Source organism: Euleptes europaea, chromosome 14 (assembly GCF_029931775.1).
Source record: "Euleptes europaea isolate rEulEur1 chromosome 14, rEulEur1.hap1, whole genome shotgun sequence".
Taxonomy (NCBI): Eukaryota; Metazoa; Chordata; class Lepidosauria; order Squamata; family Sphaerodactylidae; genus Euleptes; species Euleptes europaea.
In genome coordinates this window covers 26,796,183-26,820,335 of record NC_079325.1, presented here as the reverse complement: position 1 = coordinate 26,820,335, position 24,153 = coordinate 26,796,183, and the positions used below count along the sequence as shown (strand labels likewise).

The window sequence follows — 24,153 nt, the reverse complement described above, 5'->3', positions numbered from 1 at the left end:
AGCTGTGTATGCAGAAGGGCCTAGCTTCAATCCCTCAACATCTTCAATTAAAATATCTTGGACAGGAGGTGCTGGGAAACACCTTACTCCACCTGAGACCCTGGTGAGATGCTGCTTAATCGACAAGATAAAATGGAATCAGTAAACCAGCAGTCTAATTTGATTTATGGCAACAAGCAACTTCAAATGTATGTTCAGAAAGACTGTGGAAACTTGTGGAAACAAGTGGGGAGTGTGACCATATGGTGAGGGGAAGGAAGGGAGAGCTGGTGAGAGCTGGTGAGGCCTGTAGTATGCTACCAGCAGTGTGTGAAGTGTCCCAAGCCACCAGCTTACACTACTACAGTTGGGTATAGTAATTGGTGGGGTTGTGAAGTTATGGACCCCTTAGATGTATTCCTAGCCCCTTGCTATGAGTGTTCAGTTTAAAAAGAAGGCTCGAGCTTCTCTTGTTTGTAGAGAAATAAGATCAATACACTTGCAGTATCTTAGTAAAAAATAATCCTGCTCCTAGTATTCTAGCTGGTGAGTGCAAAGGCATGGGGTACTCAATAAAAACTAAATCTTCAAAAAGATACAGGGAAATAGTCTTAAACAATTGTGTCGTGGTGGACAGAGCTGTCAAGTTACAGCTGACTTATGGCGACTCCGTAGGGTTTTCAAGGCAAGAGACGTTCAGAGGTGGCTTGCCACGTGAGCTGAGAGAGTTCTGGGAGAATTGTGACTGGCCCAAGGTCACCCAGCAGGCTTCATGTGGAGGAGTGGGGAATTGAACCTGGTTCTCCAGATTAGAGTCTGCTGCTCTTAAGCACTACACCACACCGGCTCTAAACAAATATAGGCCATATCTATTTAGGTCTTTGCTGTTTGAATTTGATTTAGGATATTCCCCCTCTTGCCACCCCATGTATTGTAGGTAGGATTACCAGGTCCCCCTGGCCACCGGTGGAAGTGGGAGTGGGGTAGGGTTGTCAGATGCAGGCTAGGAAACTCCTGAAGATTTGGGGACGGAGCCTGGGGAGGACAGGGACCTCAGTGGGGTATAATGCCAAAGAACAGTGGTTCCCAAACTGTGCTCTACGGAGTACTTGGTGCTCCACGAAACATCTCCTAGTGCTCCGGGAAGAGATTGGAAAGAAAAATATTACTGTCATTCAGTTTAGTATATGGTGCTAGGTGAAAATTAGTGCTCTGTGACGAATTTCTCTTCTGAAAAGTGCTCCATGACTCAAAAAGTTTGGGAACTGCTGCCATAGAGTCCACCTTCCAAAGCATCCATTTTCTCCAGGGGAACCAATCTTGGTAGTCTGCAGATGAGCTGTGATTCTAAGGGTTCCCAAGATCCCACCTGGAGGCTGGCATCCCTAACTGTAGGACCTCCCACCATGAAATGGCTGGCTACAGGCCTCCTTGGCAAAGGTTAAATCTACAGGGATCAAAAACACTGAAGTGGTGCACCAGATCCATGAAATCAAAGCTATTGTTCTGGCTGTGCTTTGGGAGGTACAGGGAGGAATTGTTGAAATCCCTGATTTGGGGGGGAGAGGGAAAAGCAGTAGTGTGTGTATTTGGGACTTGAGCCATGGCTCCATATGGAGAGAGGCCCTTTAAGCTGGGGGAATGTGAAGGGCTTGTGGACTGCTTACTTCCCTGGCTCGAAGGTTGACAGAACATTCATTTCTGTTGCACACGATTCAGGATCTGCTTTCTTGGCTTTGTGACTCTGTTGGTGGTTTGGAAACGGAATACGGCTAAGGTGGAGCGAGAGGCAGCAGCTCTAGCAGCCCCCCCCCCGGAGTCCATGTCTGACTGGTTCAAGCCCCTGGGGCTCTTTATTTGTGGGGAGGAGAGGAAGGGGACAGTGTTTGATTGCATGAGCCACACTGAAGGCAACTTGAAGTGGTTGGGTTGCCCTGTACTTGAGGGCAATCCTCCTGTGTCAACTGGTCAGTATACATTCCTAATACATTTGGTACATGGTGTAGCCTGTGAGCGTGCTCTGTGCCAAGGAATCTCAAATCCTGTCATTAGAACAAATTGCGTCAACCTGTTTTAATTTGCAAACTTAATTTTTATTTATTTATTTTTGCCGCATGGGTGTGTTTTGCAGTTGAATGCTTCAGGTAAGCCCTGACTCGGCAGTGGCAGAACCTGAGAAGAGGCTTTGGGGGAAGGGGGACCTGTACAGGAAGTTCGCTTATAAAGCGAGAGCATAAAAGCCAGACACCTGAAAAACGTGTTTGAGGTCCACTCTGCCTTGAAGGTCCACTCTGCCTTTAAGTATCTGTGTGGCTTCGAATTCTTTTCTTCTACCCTGAGGACTAGAAAACCTGACCAGAATGCACACATTCCTCATGTGATGACACCGGGAGTGCAGCCTCTCCCGTAGGAGAAAACTCAGCCGAACTTGCTTTCATACACGTGTCGTGCATCCTAAAAAGCCTAATTGACTAATGGGAGAGGGGCTTTAAAATAGCCATCTAACAGAGAAGATTTCTTCCCCTTTCTAATTGAAAGGCTTGACCAATAATAAATAAATACTCAGCGGCAACTCTAGCAGAGAGAGCCAGAACACAATTTCTTAAGTTTCCCCAGCTATGAGCCGGGAGCATCTGTCCAGAATGGGGCGTATCATTCTGGGAAGCAGTTGAGCAAGGCCTTCCGCATTAAGGAGCCACAGACCAGATGTGTGTCAAAACCTCAGCCCATTGGCACTTGGGCTGCTAACCCTGTATGTCCTTTCTCAACCATTAAGGGCAGCATATGTTAGTTAAAGCTTGTTCTTGTTTTGGGTAAAGGCTAGAGAAAGCCCAGTGACGGCACACGAGGAAACTCCTGCTGAGGAGAAAGATTTTGCTGTAAGAAGAATTACAGGCCCTACCACTGCTGGAATTTTCCTGGGCTTATTGCATAAATCCAGTTGGGCCTGTAATAATACCACATGAGCCAGCATGTGACTGGAAAACTGTCAGCTGTGAAGTAGACCTTGGGGCAAAGAGCCTGCTGGCCTTACCCAGAGCGGGGTAAGGAAACTCTTTTGCGTTCAGTGGTTCAAACTGTACGTATGTGAAACTTGTTTGGAGGAAGGGAGAAGGGGGAAGAGGAGAAAAGGACGGATGCACTGTGTAAAACTGTTCAACAGCAGGCCACTCTCCAGGGTGTGGTGTCCTACTGGCATGACTCAGAGATTCTCCTTCCCCGCCCTATGCTGGCTGGTTCCAGAATTTGGCCTGTTGCCTCAGGTGTTGGCAAGCTAAGTCGAGATAATGCTGCCTGAGGGAATCCTTGGGGAATCCCTAGTTCAGGTTCCTCAGTCAAAGGGCAGCATCTTTACACCTTTCTCCCTCTGCTTAGAGCAGCCACTCCTGCTGCAGGTATTTGCGTTAAATTGCCCCCTCCACCCCAACACCTGCTGGGTGAGCCTTGGTGGAGCCTTGTGACACCTCTTTTATGCACCCTGGCATGCTCTGGCTTGCATGTTTCATGGCACTGTTGCGCGTGCACAGGAGAGCTTGTGGAGCAACAGGGCTGGGTAGAGAAACCAGCCCACACACATTGCCAGTCTATATGTGTCTCGAGTCTGTCCTTTCACCTTGTCCTCTCTCTTCACAGAAGTTTCCTCTTTCCTTGTTTTTGTCTACTTTTGACTTGCAATGGATGCCTGATGAGGGGTGGAAATGGCATCTTGGCACTGCCCCAAAACTGACAAACCAAGCTGAAGCAGCTCAGAAGGCAGCATTCCTCTCATTCCGGGACCTTTGGCTCATCCTTCTCTCTTCCTCCTCCACCCTCCCCTGAGCATGCAGCTTCTCCCTTCTGCCACAGTTGCCCTGGGGCACTTGGATCCTTAGGAGTTGGCTCTTCTGGCTCTCTTGTGGCGCATACCAAGGCCTAGTATGTGTAGTGTGTAGTTCTCCATGCTACATGAAGCTGCTTTTTACTGAGTCAGACCACTGATCTGTCAAGGTCGGTCATTGTTGTCTACACTGACTGGCAGCTGCCCTTGATCTCATCTAGATGTCTTTCACATCACCAGCTACCTGATCTTTTTAACTGGAGATACTGGAGATTGAACTAGGGACTTTCTGCATGCAAAGCAGATGCTCTACCACTGAGCCATGGCCCCTTATCTCATGGGAGCCACACAAGAACACAATTATGCAAAAAAATATCCTGGGGGATTCTACATCATAGAACAATTCCCCACTTTAAGTTTCTAGTCCTTTATTAGTGCTTCTAAGGAAAGGTCACTTGCTTCTCTTCAGAATCACTGTTATCAGCTGACATGAGGGTTCATTCAGGTCTGCGTGATGCTCTGCACAAATAATATAAGGCTGCACACATACACAACCCTTGCTCCCTGGTATGTTTTTTCGGGGGTGGGGGATTGCGTCACATGGCTTTAAATATATTTTTCCTGCATGCCTCAGATGTCTGTTCTCTCTCCCCAACCACCACCATTGGCTCTAAGAATCCATACTGTTCCTTTTTTTGCTCATGTGAGGATGTCCGCTGTGCCCATCTGGGGCACTTAGAATCATAGTGTTGGAAGGGACCACCTGGGTCATCTAGTCCAACCCCCTGCACAATGCAGGAAATTCACAACTACCTCCCCCACACACCCCCAGCGGCTTCTACTCTAAGCCCGGAAGATGTCTAAGATGCCCTCTCATCATCTGCTTAAGGTAATAGAATCAGCATTGCTGACAGATGGCCATCTAACCTCTTCTTAAAAACCTCCAAGAAAGGAGAGCTTACCACCTCCCAAGGAAGCCTGTTCCACTGAAGAACCACTCTAACTCTTAGAAAATTCTTCCTAATGTCTAGACGGAAACTTTTTTGATTTAATTTCAACCTACTGGTTGAAATTGCTTTACTAATAGAGGAATGTCATTTGGCATTTGCACAGTGCTTTGAAATGTCAAAAGTGTTTCACATGCATTATGTAAAAATAAGCCAATATTATTCCTCTATCGTGTGTGGCAGGCTGTGTGGGTGGCAGGTGGCCCTCAGGTTACTTTCTGTGACCTGAGATGAGGTAAGGTTTGAACCAGGAACTTCCTCTCACATGCTACTAGTGGCTGTGCCGCCTGTACTGCACCAGAATTTGATACGTGTTCTTTGAAAAAACATGCCCCACCTTCCTCAGAATTCTTTTTAAAAATCTTAAGAGTCTCTTGTGAAGAAGTTCTAAGATGATGAGGTTTTGGTGCCAGACCCAGGGCAGTCACGCAGGTTTCAAGCCTGTCTGCCCCCACCCGCCTCTCAAGTTCTTAGCTTGATTTCTAGTCGTCTTGTCATGGACTTGGCATTCTTGACTCCCTGGCTGATAAGCTTGAGTGTGTTTAATAAGGTTAGTGTCAGATTCAGATTTTACTGGCTTCTTAATTGGACCCATACCTCTACAGGGCCTAGGATATGCCTGTTCTAGAACAGACCTCCTCTCCCTTTCGTTGTATATTACTGAGTTGTGGAGACAAGTCCATGAAAAGCAAAGCTTGTGTACAGTGAAGGCACTCATTCCTGACTAGGGAGTAGCTCCAGTGGGGCCTAATCCATCTTCAGCTGCTACAGAAGTTTGACATTAAGATCCTTTTTTCCTTTTAGCACCCTTGGCAAATGTGGCCTCACTATGTGTGGGGTGTTCAAGCATATTAGAGGCCCATGTTGAGTTTTCTTCTCTAACCTCCAGACCTAGTTGTTGTTGTTTTTAAAGTGTTTTGGGGGGTGCACTTCTGCTTTATGTTTGCCTGTATCTCAGGGTTGCCCCCCTGCTGGGATTGGGGGATCCCACACCTCCAGCTTCAGTTTCCTACCACCACTTGGTGAGGCGTCAGGAGGAAACAGAATGGCTGTTGGGCTGACATCAGTCCTCTCTAGAAATCTCTGGGAGCTCTATGGTTTTATCATAGAGTTTCTGGTGAATCCTAGAGATGTGCAACATCATGGCTGGTTTCCCCCCAGAAATGATGTCATGCTGTCATTGTCAATTGCCCCTCTGTGCCCCCACCCAGTCTCTTGTTGTAACTCTCTCTGATGACTGTTTGGAAATGTTTGAACTGTGATCTGAACAGGAAATCTATTAAGACTAGGGTTGCCAGCCACAGCTGGCAATCAGTGCCAGAGGGAATTGGAGTATGGGAACATGTGTGCCGGTGCATGACATAACCTGGGGAACCGTAGTGTTTGAGGTGAATCCTAGAGTGTTGTGTCAACATTTTTTTTATTAGAAATTACATCACATGCTGGCACAATGCCAGCATGATGCTGGCATGCCCCCTCCCCTTTTTCTCCTACCAGTCTGTGAAGTTAGCCAGACTTCTTCTTAGAGAGTATTCAGTTATTTGTGTAATGCACCTTGTTTAAGAATAGTCTTGCCACTTAGAATAGAGTCTGAAACTTTTATGAACTAGATCTTCCATAGATAAAGATTCACAGGTTGTTGTTTTTTTACAAAGAACTGTTCTGCTTTTTTTGGTAAAACAATCCCAATTGATGCTTTTTTTCTTGTCTAGTTCTAGATGGGTGGCTGTGTTGGTCACTGGTGCTTTAAAGACTCACAAAATTTATTCCTGCATAAACTTTTGTCAGTTAGAGCCCATTCCATCAGATGACTCTAGTGCAGCTGTTGAAGTTAAATCTGACTCACGAAAGCTTATGGGAGAATGATTTTTTGGAGTCTTTAAGGCACCAGTGGACTCCAGTTTGATTTTGTCCCTAACAAAATCCAGAGCAACCCCTATTGCTCTGTCAGTTTCTCTACAGGAAGGTATACTACACATGGCTACTCTGTCTCATGTAACATATGGAGGAGCCCTTTCTTCATAGCAGAAATGGACAGCAGGTGGGCGCTCTGTCTGGATCTAGCCATTGGTGCCTCTAGCCTCATCTAACCAATGCATGATTCACACTGTTTCTCTCAGAATGAAGAGATTTAATGCTAAATCCCTCTTTTGATTTTGTTATGTCATAAACCTGTATATTTTCTACACCCGAGGACACTTTCTCCATAACTGAGAAGCCCTTATTTGTTGATGGGGTCCTTCCACTTGCTAGGGTGTTGGGTTTTGTCGTAAAATATGCTTCTATCACTAGGGCTGCTGTCCAGAGAATAAAATAGCCTGGAGGTCTTATTGGCCATCTCCGAAACACACTTAATTAGCATAGTGAACTAATCTGTTCAGGCCCGCAGTGTGGACCGTACCTTATATCCATTCATCCTCTTCTACATTCTCTCCTTTTCTCCATCTTGCTGCAGTTTGCCTCTCTCCCCCCCTCTGTGATTTAATTCCCTTTAACGAATTCCAGCTCCCAGCTACATCAAAGCCCCCAATGCATTCCTGTTGAGAGAGAATATAAAAGTAGCCACACTTCTTCTCCCCCCCCCCTCCCAAGTTCAGAGTCTGGCACTGGGGGGCAGGGGACTTATCCAACCCCTCCTCTTGTACAGCCGACACCTCCTGTGATGGAGGGAAGGTGGGGGTGGAAGAAGGCTGCTTTTGATCCTGGTATGGGTAGGCTGCTGTGTTCTCCCTGGAGGAGGGCAACAGAATTAGGGTAGCTCACAGACATACCATCTGTGCCTCATTTGGGAGCCATATAGCGAACACCCTGTGGGAGAGGCAAGCTGTCTCTGTTGAAGAAGCACCATCAGCACAGTTTTCTTTAAATCAAGTGTGAGGTGAGAGAATATCTAAGACTAACCCAGTCCATATTCACACAGGGGTCAGTTGTACACATGTTTCTAGCAGGAAGTCTTAAATCTGTGAATGCTGAAAGTCTTAAATCGGTACATTCCCCCCTCCCCAGTTTCTCAGAATTTGGCAAAGACCATCCACACTACTAAGACTGCACTCCCATTGCCCGCAGCTAGACTATAACACACACACACACAAAAAGACTGAAAAGGAAAAAGCAACACAATGAGAAAATATCTGATTGTTTGTTGTGCGGAACCTTTGTAATATATATGTGTGTGAATGATTTATGGCAATATATCTTATGGATTAATTTAACTGCCTAGAGTAGACCTTCTAGGGCAGGTGGTTGTGAATATGATCCACTAATTTTTGCAGAAGACAATTTATTCTGTATTATGGACACAGCACCCCATTACTTTTCATTATGGAGCTTCCTAAGTGTCCAATGGACTTGGAATGATGTGGCTGTACTTCCTTCAGAAAGGCTTAGAAATACTGCAGGGAGTTCTTGTTTGTATCAGGCCTTGTAGTTTTAAGCATAAAGGTTAAGGTCGGTGTTAGTCCACACATGGCTCAAGACTAGAGGGTTTTAAAATTTGTTTCCTAAGGATCCTTTCACTCCATTTCCAGGTCTCAGCAATTTTCTCCCAGCCAGACCAATGGTGAAAGTTCCCCAGAGATGCTGAGCATACGATTTCAGGTGAGAACTCCTTTTGCCTCCATATACATTTTTTGACAGTGCAGGATTAAAGTTTATGGACTGGGGCAACTGTTCTCTTTAACGTGTGTGCTGCATTTTCTCCTTGGAAGCACAAAGAGGCAATTAAGAATTATTCCCCTAACTTATTACGCTTACATTTATAGACATCAGGCCAGCAATGTTCCTTTAATTTTTTTAAAATATTGTACTAAAAGAAAAATACTATTACCAACATACAGGAAAACGCTAGACAACAAAAACGTGAATTCAACAGTAGCTGATCACAATTACGTATTGCAGTTATCAATAAATGATCTCTAACTTCTAGATTTGTGCTCTCTGCTCATTTTATTTCTGTATAACGTCTGTAAGAGTTTCCATTTCAACATCAAGAATATTCCTTGATCATTCCCCAATAGATGAAGTAGTCTGTTTTCCAGTGTTATCACTCAGACCATTATTAGTCTAGTGCCTGCCAAAGTGTGTTTTGTTGATAGTGAGTAATCAAGTATGTAAAAGAATCATGAATTTTATATCCAAGAATCTAAAAAAACCATTTCACAGCTTGCTTTCAAATAGTTCCACTGTAAATGGTGATAAAAATTGATTCCATCAGTTTGGTGTTAGAAGTGTTTGACCAAATTTGTTTGCTATCTGGCCAGAGTAAGATGCAGCCTATACAGTATTTGCATGGACCATCTAATGGAGTGAAGCAGAGTGACTTTTTGAAAGATAAATTGTGTATCCATTCCGCTGTTTTATCAAGAATTACAAAACATATTTCAATACTTGGTCGAGTCATAGAGTTATCTGGCATTTCAACACCTATTAGTGTGGCCAAGATTTCAGGAATGAGATAAAGGGGAATAATGCGTATGGGGCTGACTTTACATTGGTAAGGGCTGGGCAAGGATCAGTGTCTCCCCCACTCTTAAGCATGCTACCCCCTCATGTGCACGTGCACACACTCCCTCCTGGAGAAAGCAACAGACTGCAACTCCTTTGGTGCTTCTTTAAGCCCCATTGGTGCCTGTAGAGCTTAAAGGAGTGCAGAAATGTCATAACCTGCTTCTTCCTCCAGGCACCACTTCCAACAGACTGTCCCAGAAGTTCCTGGGCCAAGGTTGTATTTGTGTTGGGAAAAGATGGGCCAAACTTCCCTGGTCAGTGGTAGGCCCTCTGCCAGGATATGGGCCTCTGCAGATGCCCAACCATGTGACGCTCAGTGTCAACCCTGAATGCCTGATTGCCTTTATGTGTATGTGGAAGCGAGAATGTAGGACCCCTATATAGAAAGCTTTATAGGATAGAGTCTTACTGAGCAGGGCCAGCCCTACCAGTAGGCAGGGTTGGGCAGTACATTTGAGTGGTAACATTAAATGGCCTCAAAGGTCACTTATTTGGTTAACTACATTTTTACCGCCGTGCAGGAGCATCACTTAATTTTTCAGTTTTGGGTATCAAAATGTCACTGGCCATCAGTCTGAAACCTGTACTATTTGATATCTCATTCTTTGTGGCCTTCTCCTATAGGATTCTTTAAGAACCAGAGATGATGGTCAGAGTTCACTGAGATCTTCCTACTCCAGTCCAGCTTCTATCAGCCCTCGACCCAGCAGTCCCTACTCTCCTTCATCCCCTGGATTCCGTCCTGCAAGCCCATACAGCCCACAGAGGCCCAGTTTGCCCAGTGACAGCAGAGGAGAATCCGTGGTGAATAGCCGCAGGTGTGTAAGTAGAGCCCTGGTGGGGCAGGTAGAGGATCCATCTACTCCAGACATCCTGTTTCCTTCAGTGGCTAGACAGATTTTTCCAGGATGCTCACAAATAAAGCATGAAGGCAACATCCTTTCATGTTTGTATCTTGACAACTGTTTCTTAGAGAGGTACATTCCTTCTGAACATGGAGGTTTCTTTTAACTAGCACGGCAACTATTGATAGAACTTTTTTTCTACACATTTGGCTAATCTCCTTTTATAGCTTCTTAAGTCAGTAGGCATCACCTCAGATGCTGTTCCCAAAACAATGATTTACGCATGAGCATCTTTCCCAAGTCTTCCACAGCACAGAGTAAAGCAAATACTTTATTTTGCTTTGTAGAGATCTCCCTAGCTTCCTTTGGTAATTCTTTCACACCTTTGTGGGAGTCTGACATTGCAGCTATTTCCCTGATTCGTTACCTGCTGCAGATATATGTAAATACATTTTTAAACTGTTTTATGGTTAATATATTGATAATATTGCAAAATATGCTGCCTTTTTTTGTTTCAGCGACTTGGCATTTGTTATATCAGAATTTGTGCTTCTTTTTAGGTACCTCATTTAGGCAACACTTCCACATTTTAAAAGGAAACTTCCTTATCTTCTCTATAGTGTTCTTGACTTTGCCAATAACTCATACTGCTGTCCTCTTAGACTTGTATAAATCTTTCCAAATCTCTGATGCACTCTGGTTTGGATCCTGTTGAAGATCTCCGCTGATGGAAGGGTTTCTGTCAGGAGAGTGCAACTTCACTTCTGCTCCCTAAAATGCTTCTAAGTGGGGAGTTGGGGATCTACTGTGGAAGAGGGGAACTGGAATGATTGGTGGAATTCAACCCTCTGATCATTTCTGTTACAGTGATTTGAAATGAATTCCACACATTCTGAAAAGGGGTGGCCCTCCTGAAACATCTTTTAAACCAATCTCTTAATTTTTGAGAAGGTGTACAGATGAGCAACCTGATAGGCGGGTGGCTTGTGATTGCAAATGTGTGGGTGGTAAATTTGCCTGCCTGCCTGCCAGAGTTTTGTTTGGGATCCACTCCTCCTCCTCTGTAGCATAAGATATGGGAGTCCTTATGCCTGTCTTCTCTTTCTAGCTTCCAGTCTCTGGGGAGTTCTTTTGGAACCTATGACGAACACAGTCTGCCCTCCCATGGGCGTCAGGATCCAAGCAACAGACAGGTGAGGAGGCAGAAGAGTCCATACTGCTAGTGCTGTGAGATTTGCTGTGGAGTTGCTATGCAATCCTGAGTAATAGGAGTTATGGGGCCTAGGGAAAGAGTTTTTGGCAGCGCTGCCACTGCCCCTTTAAAGGACCCAGGCATGTATGTACAAAGCTGGGGGACCACATGCAAGAGTTCTGATACAGACTAAGTATGCACGGCAGCTGTGGCAGGAATTCCCCGTGTTTTGTGAGAATTTGGGGCTAATTCATCCAGTTGTATCCCCCCTTACCACTGGGCATCTGTGTACCTGGGATTCCTTGAGGTCACTGTGCAGTCCTTTGGATAGTATTTAAACTCTAGTATCAGTGTTGGTTGCGTGGTGCTTCAAACAATTCATTTGGGAAAAGTGGCATATAGATGATGTGAGTGTGTGGGGAAATAACTCCCTATCTCCAGGAGCTTACAGCTTGACAAACAGAGGAAGGGGAGGAAGGTTAAGGAGATGTGAATGTGAGCAATTCTTGCTTTGGTTTGTGGCCGGACTCCTGTCCTTCTTAATGCAATAGCAGGTACTTCAGCAGGTGAATTTGTTGCTGTCCTTGAATCGGCCTGCCTGAGAGAGTTTCACCTTCTGTTTTCTCGCTGCACAGCTATTAAAGGTTTCCCTGAAGAAAACCAGGGAGATCCAACTGCATCCACTTATACTTCATTACCTTTTTCTTGGAGGCAGCATGATGTAGTGGTTAGAGTGGTCTAGGATCTGGGAGATGCTGGTTTGGATCCCCACTCTACCATGAAAGCTTGTTGGCTGACCTTGGGCCAGTCACTCCTTCTCTCAGCCTAACCTACCTCACAGGGTGGTTGTTGTGAGGAGGAAGTGGTAGAGGGGAGAAAGTTACTGTAAGAAACTTGGTTGTTTCCATTTTGAGAAAAGTTTCCATTTTGAGAAAAAAGCAAGGTATAAATGCTGATTCTCCCACCCCCTCCTTTTCCCCCTCTTCTCTCCATGTGCTTGATATGGGAAACTTTCTCCCTGAAAGTGCATTCTGTAGCTTCTTTCTCTTCGGCTCCCCTTCTGGCCAAGTGCTTCATCCCCTGGCTTCACCACTGTGACCTTGCTGCATTCTTGCAGCAGCACACCTGGCTTGGGGATGTTTGTTTCTACCTGATGTCTCCCAGCAACAGCTGGGAGCTGGGGAGGCAGAACTAGTTTCGGGAGCTGCTGCCGGCATCTCTTGGACGCAGAGGTGTTGGCAGGTGAGGTGGCCTCCCAAACTCTCCTCCTGCCTCTCCTTGCTCTTGTGGCCTATTAAGCAGCTATTCAAAGCAATCCCCCAGCCTGCCTTGGCCAGAGGGACCTGTTTGTGCCACTAACAGGTTCCTTTGTGCACAGTGGCTGCGTTATCCCTCAGTCCTGAGACTACTTTGCAGCGAGACCTGGAGAAGCTGATGCGGTGTGCAGCCGAGCCTTCCCTGTAATCTCAGCAGCTGGTGTGGGGTTGCAGCTCTCAACAACTGCACAACATGCTGGGATCTGTTTCCTCTGATTTAGATATGTGTTGATTTTTTCCCCTTGCAACCACACAGGAGCCTTTCACTGTTCCCTCCCTCCTATAGTTTCCATTTTTAGATGTAGTTCTCAATAGCTTCTTTCCAAAGGAAATGTGAGTCTGCATTCTGCTCAACAGTTGGGCATAAAGTGCCTTGCTTTTCAGTAAGGAAAGGGGAGGGGTCTGCAAAGGCTATGATGTCCAGAGAGGATCTAGATTTGCGGTAGCACTGTGAAGCATAGGAATGTGGCTTCCAGTGAACTTGGTTCTATGGGCTCCGTGTAGTTTCACTTTAAAATAAGAAGAGCAAGCTTCTAGTTCTTATGACAGAGAGACCTTGGAAAATGCATGGGTAGTTCTGTGTTTTAAAGGGTTAAGAGCTAGAGGTGCCCTGATGGTCCCAAACTCTCAAAGGCCTGTTCCCTAAGAACATTCTTCTGTGTATTCCGATTTCCTTTCATTCTTGCCCCTCTTACAGATGCAAATACTTTGACTTCCTTGGATCCCTGGTTTTTATGAACAACAAAGCCAGGTTGTGCATTAGAATAAAAGCATGCTGACCAGCCAGTTTGCATAATTTGCATTGTAGAATTTTGACTTTCAAGTAGCAGAGTTATTTGCTGATCTAAAGCCCACCCTGTTCTGAAGAGCTTGGGCAGGCAACACAAACAAAATTAAAACAAAACAAACAACCCCGCCTCCCACTGGAAGGAGAACTGAGCAGAAACATAACAGAATTCCTTATAACTCTTTGCTGCTGTGGTCCTTGCGAGTTGCTAAAATGCAGCCTGGAAGTAGGGTTGTCAGCTTACCCCTGGCCACCAGCAAGGAATTGTGGGAGTGGGAGGGTTGGGTTGCCAGATCCAGGTTGGGAAACTCCTGGGAATTTGGGGATGGAGCCTGGGGGGGGGGCAGGGAGCTCAGTGGGGTACAATGCCATAGAGTCCGCCCTCCAAAGCAACTATTTTCTCCAGGGGAACTGTTCCCTGTAGTTGAGATAAGCTGTAATTCCAGGAGATCCCCAGGTCCCACCTGGAGGCTGGCATCCCTACCTGAAAGCCAGTCAGTGGTAGGAAGAAGCTCTGTAATTGGAACAAATGTGAGCCACATGGGGAGCCTCTTGTTGCACCCGAGAGCCAGTGTGGTATTGTGGTTAAGAACGGTGGTTTGGAGCAGTGGACTCTAATCTGGAGAAACGAGTTTGATTCCCCACTCCTCCACATGCACGGTGGATGCTAATCTGGTGAACCGGGTTGGTTTCCCCACTCCTACACATGAAGCCGGCTGGATGACCTTGGGCTAGTCACAGCTCTCTTAGAGCTCTCTCAGCCTCACCTACCTCAAGGTGTTGTGGGGAGGGAAATGGAAGGTGATTATAATCAGGTTTGATTCTTTCTTAAGTGGTAGAGAAAGTCGGCATATAAAAACCAACTTCTTTTCTTCTTCTACCTCAGCTCTATCTGATGTACAGGTTATAGCACTTGGATGCTATATCCCTGCAGATATGCATATTCCCCTGTCTGAAGTTCCTATGTGGAACCAGTTAATACATTCTTTAGTTGTCTGAGAACTTCCCAGGGCTGTCTTCATAGCCGGTTTCTCTGCGTTGATCCTTCTGGAATGCCCACCACCCTCCCCAGAAAACGGTTCCTCTGAGCCCCTTGTCTCCGTGCCCGTGTGTCCTGGCATCCCTCTCTCATGTAGCTCTTGGGCTGGGTGCTGCTATTTGTTTGCTTGTTCTGGCTCCAGGAGCTGGCCTGCCTCTGTGTTTTTGCTACTCGGGGGTTGTTTTTCAAACCCAAATTGGGAAGCAAGGTTGGCCCCAGAGCACCGTGTTTGCCAGCTGGCACCTGGCTTGCCCCAGCCCCGCCACCCCTTGGCTTCTCGGTCATGTTTTTCTTTCCTTTCTCACATTTATTTGCTTTAGCTCTTGGCCTCGTCTGTTGGCCTCCTCCCTACCCAGTGGTTGCATCAGTGCTGGGGGCTGAGATTAAGTGTGGAGGGTGGGTTAGCTGAGACCTAGGCCTGGTTGGTTCTCCCTTATCTTATTTCCCCCAGAAAACATTCCTCAATTCCTTGAGCCAAGGATTAGAAGACCTTTAACAGTTTCAGTTTCTTCATCGTCAGCCCTTAAAGTTGTGTAATTCCTTAGTAGTCGTTACTTTTGCCTTCTTGATGTTAAGCTATAATCCTGCTTTTGGCATTAAACGTTACAGCCTGCAAACTGCCCTTGTGGATACAGACTGGAACCTGAAGAGCTTTGTTAAGTTTGGCATCCAACAAGCTTTCTGCTCCTTTAAGTGAAGCTACCTCCTGTTAGGTAGTCAGAACTGATGTCTAAAAAGGCACTAAACCTGATTTTGGCCTAACTCATACCCTCTCTGCTGGGTTTCCCTGGCCGGTCAGATTTTGCTGGAGAGATAGGGACATGCTAGTGTTTTGAAATCCAAAGTTGGCAATTCTAAACTTGATCGGGGGGCGGGGGGCTTGCTAGAGTATAGCAGGTCTCTAACAGATGGGGAAATTGCTTCATTTAGCAAAAAAAAAAAAAAACACGCACACAAACACCAGAATGCCATGAAGGCATAAGTTGAGTATCTGTGTGGGTTTAATCATCCCGTGGAGTTGGCAGAGTATGCGTGCAAGTTGGGTGGGCGCATTACAGCCAGGGGATCATTTTTTTGCTTGGCAGACAAAGGGCCGTTGTGAGGACCAGCCAGGGAAACATCATTGGCCCATCCTGGCTACCTGATGTCAGAAGGGGAAATTTCCTCTGTAGATATTCCTTTTTTTCCCTTGGTGGTGGCGGGGAGAATGAAGATTGCAAACCATGCTGATTAGTGGGTTTCTGTCAAGTTCTTTGCACTCTGCTGCTCCCAGGCACATTTGCTTCTACTTAGGCAGGGGTTTCTCCTTTCTTCCCTCTCCAAGGCCTTTAAACAGGAGCAGATGCAATAGAGAAGGGAGTTGCTGTTGGGCTGGCAATGCTGCGCCTTTCATACAACTTGCTTGTGGGGGTGGGGAAGAACAGGGTTGAACTGAGACATCGTGGGGTGGGGGTTGGACGGCATTGGGTAGGTGGTAGCCCCTCCATCTAAGCTCTCCCTTGAGGTTCTGGGTAGAGAGCTCCTCCCACTCTGGGTCTTCTGCTTGAGCCTGGAGCAGGGCTCCCTGTTTGCCTGGTACTCAGATTGGGGTGGGAGGCAGTGGCTTCTTCCAGAAGATCTGGCTCCTCAAAACAGTTTCAAAGATGAGGCAGCTGCTGGCAATGGAGGGTTGCAAACTCCAAGCTGGGAAATACCTGGATATTTGGGGGTGGAGCCTGGGGACAGTGGGATTTGGGGGGCAGGGACCTCAGTGAAGGATAACGCCATTGAGTTCATCCTCCAAAGCAGCCATTTTCTCCCAGGGAACTGACCCCTGTAGTCTAGAGATGAGTTGTAATTCCTGGAGATCTTCTGGCCCCGCCTTGATGTTGGCAACTGTATGGGTGAGGGAGATATCAGGTTAATTCTGACAGTGGTGGCCAATTTTTTTTCAGGTGAGCTGTATGAGGGCCATAGAGCGCAACAGTGGATCTCCTCCCCCCACCCCGTTCCCAGCCACTGCCAATTCCATGGGGTGGTTTTGCTTCTAGTCTATTAAGCCAGGGGACAGCAGGAGTAAGACCCAACTCAATGCTGTATATCTTGCAAAAAAAGGGCTAGATATGTGTGACGTTGGAATTGAGTGATTGGAATGCCGCCATATATAACTTGGCCCTACAAAACAGCTGCATGGATCTCCAATATGGATTGGGTCCACAGCACTGGAGAAGATGGGGGTAACTACCACCATTTCCCTGATTGAAAATCCCCCCCCCCCACTGCCCGCCCCAGCTCAAGCAGGGGAAAAACAGTACCTATTATGGCTGTTTTTCCTCTGCCCCCAACCTAGACTTAAAGGTGCTATCTTCAGTCTTGTTGCTTTTAATTGCATGTAGATGACTCCTCTTTGCTTTTGTCATTTGTGACTTTATTGCTGTTTGTACTGTGTGGTGTACGGGTAAGAATCTTGGACTAGGATCTGGGAGATTCCAGTTCAGATTTCCACTTTTCCACGGAAGCTTGCTGGGTTCCTTTGGGCCAATCACACACTCTCTGCCTAACCTACCTCACAGGGTTGTTGTGAGGATAAATAGAGGAGAACGACGTAAGCCATGGCCCAAATACCTTAGTCCTGTTGCTTCCCTCCCCACTCTGATGACAATGTTGCCCAAGCATCACCCTGAGATCGAATCTCTGGGTACCCAGCTGCTAGGAAAAGAAGCAATTCTGAGTTTGGTTTCTCACCTTTCTAACCACTACCAACCAGTTTCTACACCCCTGTTAATCTGTGCTACTTTTCTCCATTGGAAGACTTAAGTGCTTTCCTTCCTGAAGGCACAAAATGGAATTATGATCATGGGCTGCCCTCTTGTGGCTAGATCCTGCCCTGAAGCAACTACCGTAGATCTGCTGGTTGTGAAAGGGTGGCTTTGTACGGTGCGTCACACCTTTGGCAATCAGTGTGTCCACCTCAAGGCTTTAGACCCTGGCTGCTAGAGTTTACAAATGAGTCAAGGCAAGAATGTGAAAACTCCCACCTCCTTCCACAGGAAATGACCTCAGTATAGCATTAACTTTCTTAACTTCAGCCCAATTAAAGAGCCCGTCCATAGGTTGTGTTATCCTATAATCTGGGAAAGGATTCTTGCTTTTTTTTGATTTGGTGGCCATTTTAAAAAACCTTCTGCAATTATGTTGGCGTTCTGTGCCTGTAGCAATGTGTATTTTACTGTCCACACAAATCATTGGTGGGCCTAGTTGAAGGGATTTCAGAGGTTGCAGTGGGGTTCTGTGTCTTGGAGAGAGGCAGGCTAGTCTGGGGTTCAGGTTGGTGTGTGCCACAATTGTGTGAGAGCACAGAAAAAGTGCAGAATATAGAGCTTGAGAGACATAATTTCCAGAGAATCCCTACACCTTTTAAAAAAAATAACATTTGTAGCTCATGGGTAGTGTAGTGGTTGAGGTATCGGACTAACATCTGGGAAACCCAGGTTCGAATCCCCACTCTGCCATGGAAACTTGCTTGGGTGACTTTGGGCCAGTCACACACCCCCAGCCTTGACCCTAGCAAGTATTTGGATGGGAAATCTCCAAGGAATACCAGAGGCATGACGCAGAAGCAGGCAATGGCAAACCACCTCTGAATGTCCCTTGCCTTGAAAATCCTATGGGGTCGCCAAAAGTCAGCGGTGACTTGACAGCAAAAAGAAATGGATGCACTGTGATGCTTGAAGCATGCTAAATTATTGAAAGGAGGGGAAATGCTGACTAAGCCTTCCAATGGTTTGAAGCAAAGCTTCAGTACTTAAAATACAGGATGGTCAACAAACTTCTCAGAGACTGGACGAAGGTTGTGTGTATGTGTAAAGCGCCATAAAGTCATAGCTGATTTATGGTGACCCTGTAGCTAACAGAGGTGGTTTGACATAGCTTGTCTCTGCATAGCAACCCTGGAATTCCCATCTAAATACTAACAGGACCAACCCTACATAGCTTTTAAGGTCTGACAAGATTGGGCTAGCCTGTGCCATCCAGGTTAGGGCAAACGAAGGTTACTGATGTCAATTAAAGTTACAAGCACAGTGTTGCCAGAAGAGTTTGCAGAATCAGGCCCTTGAGAGACAAGAGTTCACACATCTGAATGCCCTGCCCTGCAGTGAGGCAAGCTGAGCAGTGTAAATGTAGCATTTTTCTGTTTGTTGTTTCCCACTATATAAAAGGGACGGGTTCTGTGGAATCTTGGGAAACTCACCCTTCTTGGCAACACTGCGTCATCCCTTTCCCAGGTTTGCGCTTGTTTCTTCCCTGCAGAACCTTTCTTTACACCCTGTTCCCCCCCCCCCCCATGTCTCCTGCCACAGGAGCGAAGGTCTTTCAGCTCCCCCAATGGGTCTCCCGTTATAGTCCTGCCTCCATTGAATGGCTCTCCATCCCCAGGAGCATATTCACTTGGCAGTCCTTGGGAGACGAAGAAGGACCAGGACAGAAGTTCTCCCTACTACCACAGACGTTACAGGTAACCTGTGTAGCAGAGTGGCTAAGTAGCAGCACTTAAGCCCAGTCCAGACATGAATATAAAGGAACTGCGTCCAAAATAAAATTTAAAAAATGCCTTACGGCTCTGTGAACATGCTTTGAGCTTTTTGGAGGACTGAGTCCCTGCTGTGAAGTCCCTGCCTCCTTTCTTGATAGGAGTGGGGCTGCTCAAACTTGTGCCTGATATCCTGTGTCCTTTTCAAGCCATCTCTGTTTGCTTGAAGAACTGGGCAGGGCAAGGGTTAACCATTCAATGCTGACGCGGAGCCCATGCCTGGAGGCTGGGCAGGTCTGGGCATCATATGTAGGGAGAGGGAGTGTTCCACCTGCTTTCGGAGAAAGAGAGAGAGAGAGAGAGTCTGACTAGGCCTTCTGGAGGAGGAGGAGGAAAGTCATGCAGGTGAGAGGGTAATGGATGTGTCATAGCAGGGAAGGCTTGGTCCCTGGGGATTGATAACTTGGTCATTCGTAGAGGAGCGGCGTTAGAAGAAGCCACCCGCTGTGCTCTCTCTGCGCACTCCCCGGAGGTGTGGCTCTCTTCAGGCTTGGAAGGTCAGTGCTGTGAGAGAGGCCCTCTCACTTGGGTGGGTGCACCAGGGATTCCAGCCCAAGAAAGATGCAGTCCAATAGGTAGGATTGTCTGTTTCAGTGTCGCAAATCCTGATAAGCGTCTTTACATATGAACATATGAAGCTGCCTTATACCTAATCAGACCCTTGGTCCATCAAAGTCAGTATTGTCTACACAGACCGGCAGCGGCTCTCCAGGGACTCAGGCAAAGGTCTTTCACATCACCTACTTGCCTAGTCCCTTCAACTGGAGATGCCGGGGATTGAACTTGGGACCTTCTGCATGCCAAGCAGATGCTCTACCACTGAGCCACGGCCCCTCCCCTTTTTTTCTGATTAGCTTCTTTACTCTATATTAGGATGGAGGGCCAGAAGAATTAGAGTTTGCATAATTAATAAAAAGGGAAGGAGGAAACAAGGTTCCTCTGAGGTTGTGGCAGTCAGAGGCCTTTACGTGTGGGTCATTGTCACTTTCTGAAATGGTTCTCCAGGAGAAAGAGAAACCACTTGTTGGTGACTTGCAGGCCATAGATAAAAGAGGAGAGAACTGTTCACTTGATTCTACTTGCCAAGACCTCTGAAGTCTCACCTCTCATGTCAGTCCTCCGAAGTATCTTTTCTAGAAGCACTTGTGCGGAGTATCTCCAGATCCCTTGGGGGCTCATCTCTCTCGGTCCCACCCCTTCTTTCAGGTTTGCGATGGAAGACCGGTTTGTCCTGTCGTCCTGGATAAAAAGTTTGAGGTATCCTCCCTTTTCCCAATTCTCATTTATTCTCTTTCTCCAGTCTGGATACAGAACCGGCCATGCGTCGTTTGGAAGGGGACTCTGAAGTTTACAAGATGATGCAGGAAAACCGTGAAACCCGGGCCCTGCCTCGGCAGTCGAGCACTTTCCGTTTGCTCCAAGTAGCCCTGGAGATGGATGAAAAAGGTAAGTGAAGTGAGTGGGAAGGGAGGCCACAACAAAGTGGCAGTGTAGGGTTATATCTGAGCAGAGCACATACTTTGCAGGGCCAGGTTCTGCTCCCCAGGAACAGCTGTTATGTAGCCACTGTTTTGAAAAACGTTTGTGAGGATCTGTAGAGCTACCACGTCAGACTGGCAGGTACTGCTGGATCAGTGTGTACTTGGAACGAGCTGGCATGCGTGTAACAAACCCATACCAAGTCAGACTGTTGGTCAGTCAGCAGACAATCCTGACCCTGATTGACGACAGCTCTCAAGAATCTCAGGTGGAGGTCTTTCATATCACCTACTTCCTGATCATTTTAACTGGAGAAGTTGGGGACTGAACCAGGGACCTTCTTCATGTAAAGCAGATGCTCTATCAACTGAGCCGCAGCCCCACTGCTGTAATAGAGCTGCCCTTGTACAATGCCATTCTGGTGGCCTGTTCTGCCTCACACTATTGGACCAGCAGCTCAATCAAGGTTCGAAGGATGTGTTATGGTACCGCATATGTATGCTTTGCTGTGAGGCAAAGGAAGAGATCAAAGGAATACAGACGGGGCTGCAGCCTTAATTGGTAGATTAAACAAGTAAAGCTTTTAATTTAAAGCCAACTTTAATCACTGGTTCTGTGAGTTAAAGACATGTCTTGTTTCGTTTTGGAGGCCAGCTTGATTTGGATATGTTTGTTATCATAGGGAATTTTTTTTAAAATGACTAAATTTTACTTTCCCAACTAACAACATGTGGTAACTTACAAATTAATGTACCAAAGCAGTCTTGTACTTCCTTCAATATCTTTGGAAAAATCACTGTAAGTTTTGATAATATGCCTATGCACCCCGGCAGCCTTGATGCGAGCAGAACCCCCAGTTCGCCCTCAATGTAGCCCTGTTAAAATCTTGGAGAAAGCAAAGCAATCACACCACTAATCTACATCGCAGGCAATGTTTTAAACTGATGATGCAAAATGACACTTCCAAGCTAGCCTGCTATAACTACATCCTGCATTGCTACTCCATATCAGGTGACACCCAGGCTGTCCCCGTAGCAGGTACCAACATTTGTGATTGCCTGTCTGATGCAGCATCACATTTAAACATCCAATCAGTCTCCCAGTCCAAATTCTTACCATAGTTTAAACAGTTTAAAAGGGATCATGTCAGAAGAAGAGTTGGTTTTTATATGCCGACTTTCTCTACCACTTAAGGGAGATTCAAACCGGCTTACAATCATCTTCCCCTCCCCACAACCGATACCCTGTGAGGTAGGTGGGGCTGAGAGAGCTCTACTTGCCCAAGGTCACCCAGCTGGCTTCGTGTGGAGGAGTGGGGAAACAAATCCAGTTGTTCACCAGATTAGCCTCCGCTGCTCATGTGGAGGAGTGGGGAATCAAACCCGGTTCTCCAGATCAGAGTCCACCGCTCCAAACCACTGCTCTTAACCACTACACCATGCTGGCTCTCATACCTGGTCAGTATCCCCTTCCCTAATCTCAGAATAGCTTTTACCTCCCTCCGGTTTCAAACTATGCCAACAGCTTTGTTAGCTGACTGCAATTCCCAAACACCATGGGCCTCTTGACTATGTATTTTTGAAGCCGCAGTTCCAGAGGATCTAATGCACTACACCTTATTCTGTCCTCTTTACACAGAGCCCAGATCTAAATTTCTCACAGCATTCTTAAAGGGCCTAAATCTTTTTTCGGTTCCAGGGAAGCTACTCTTTCTCCTATCAGATGCCAATCCAGATGTTTCCTACAAAGTGTCACTTTTTGCTTTAGCAGCAAAGAAAATCCGAACTAAAGCTGTTTTTAATCAGGGTGTTTAATATATTTAATTACTTGCTTCTTGGGGGTCAGACTGTTTTAATGTAATTGAAATGTAATTGAAATGTTTTGTACGAGATATTGTGATGGCCTTCGGCCACAAACAATAAACTTTTATCGTAACGTATCGATAATATGCATGTTTGAATTCAGTGTAATTGAATGTAATTAATCAATAAAAAGGCAGGATCATTAAGCATGATTGACTGACAGCCCTGCTCCTGATGCCTGGACTTGCTTTCTTTGTTGCTTTGGCAGAGGGCACCGTGAGTCACTACCCCAGCCAGCTGTCTCCCATCGCTCACAAGCCAGTCAGCAGTTCCGCACCTGGGCCCCAGAAGCTGCACGTGTGTGAGAAATGCAGCAGCAGCATCACGTGAGTGTGGCTTATCCTGGCTATGGGAGTGTGCATTGGGGGGACGCAGACAGGAATTGGAGAAGGGTCTCTCCTGAGAGTGAGGCTCTGGAAGGATGAGGGCTGGCTTTGCTGTTCCCCTGGGCTGCATGCTGCAAAGGAGGTTGTAGGGGGAAAACAGCTGTCAACAGCCATGTTGGCCCACGCAGAATCCAGAACAAGAAACAAAACCCATTTTATACCTATATGTCATCAGATTGATTATTATTGGAACACAAAAAGCTAGAAAAAATATATAGACAAACATATGTGAATTGCATAAAGTCTAGTTAGAATGATAATTGGTTGATTTCTACGGTGAATTGTTTTCCTAAGAAAAGCTAATCATTTAATATATATAGGATGATAAAATGATCAACATATATATCTTAAGAAGTATAAACATTTATTTAGTTAAACATAAACATACTGGACTGTTACGTTTGCTTGTTTAATAATTCTTCAAATTTGACTCAGTTTATGTATTTATATATTTGGAAAAATGCTTTTTCTATATTGGATGATTTCCTTTCCCTCCTTCCCTTTTTTTTCCTTCTGTATGCCCTCATTAAAATAAAAAATATATTAAAAAAAGAAAAGAAACAAAACCCATGTCATACCTTTTATTACGGCCAACCAAAATACCACAAAGTGTTGTGTAAGCTTTCGAGCTTCTCAGAACCCTTCATCAGGTTAGATGTTACAAAAGTTAAAAAATGAAGGAGGCAAAAAGCAGATTTCCCAGGTCAATCTTAAGACCCTGCCTTGCCAGCCTTTGGCACTCAAAAACAGTTTGGGTGCTGTTTGGGTTTTGCTGAACACTGTTTTTTTCAGAGGAGATGATGCTCTGTTGTTTGCTGCATTTTCTCACAATGCAAGAGCTGTAATCTCACACCTGAAGCCATTAAACCAGAGTCTGTGAGCCTGTCAGCATCTAACACTAAAGGCTGGCAAGACGAGGTCTTAAGATCTTGGCCTGGGAAATTTTGCTTTTTTCTTCCTTCGTTTATAATTTTTTGAAACATCCAGCCTGATTTATTTAGTTATTTATTAAAACATTTATATGCCGTCCATCACCACTTTGGGGACTGGAAGGAACTTCCCACTAGGTCAGATTGGCCAGGGATCCTGGAGGTTTTTTGCCTTCCTCTGGGCATAGAGCAGGGGTTATTGGGGGAGTGGAGGGAGGGTAGTTGTGAATTTCCTGTGCTGTGCAAGGGGTTGGACTAGTTGACCTTTGAGGTCCCTTCCAGCTCTCTGTTTCTGTGTTTCCTCTTAGTTCAAGGAGGCTTCAAAGTGATGAAGAGTTCTGATGAGCTCGAAGGCTTGCGCAATGTTTTGTGTCACTGTAGCTGGCCTGTATAAAACATACTACACAGATTTTGTCCCCTTTGTGCCTACACCTTGCTG

At 46.0% G+C, this 24,153-nt stretch overlaps 1 protein-coding gene across 1 annotated transcript in view; it reads left to right on the top strand.

The window, feature by feature from the left end:
- Positions 1 to 24,153, top strand: part of PDLIM2 (PDZ and LIM domain 2) — a 33,335-nt gene that overhangs the window by 6,921 nt on the left and 2,261 nt on the right. Inside the window, exons 3-8 of the mRNA XM_056860627.1 lie at positions 8,331 to 8,400; positions 9,934 to 10,127; positions 11,263 to 11,347; positions 18,829 to 18,983; positions 20,359 to 20,504; positions 22,608 to 22,725. Of these exons, the coding sequence (XP_056716605.1) occupies positions 8,331 to 8,400; positions 9,934 to 10,127; positions 11,263 to 11,347; positions 18,829 to 18,983; positions 20,359 to 20,504; positions 22,608 to 22,725 (768 nt within the window). The remainder of the gene's footprint in view (positions 1 to 8,330; positions 8,401 to 9,933; positions 10,128 to 11,262; positions 11,348 to 18,828; positions 18,984 to 20,358; positions 20,505 to 22,607; positions 22,726 to 24,153) is intronic.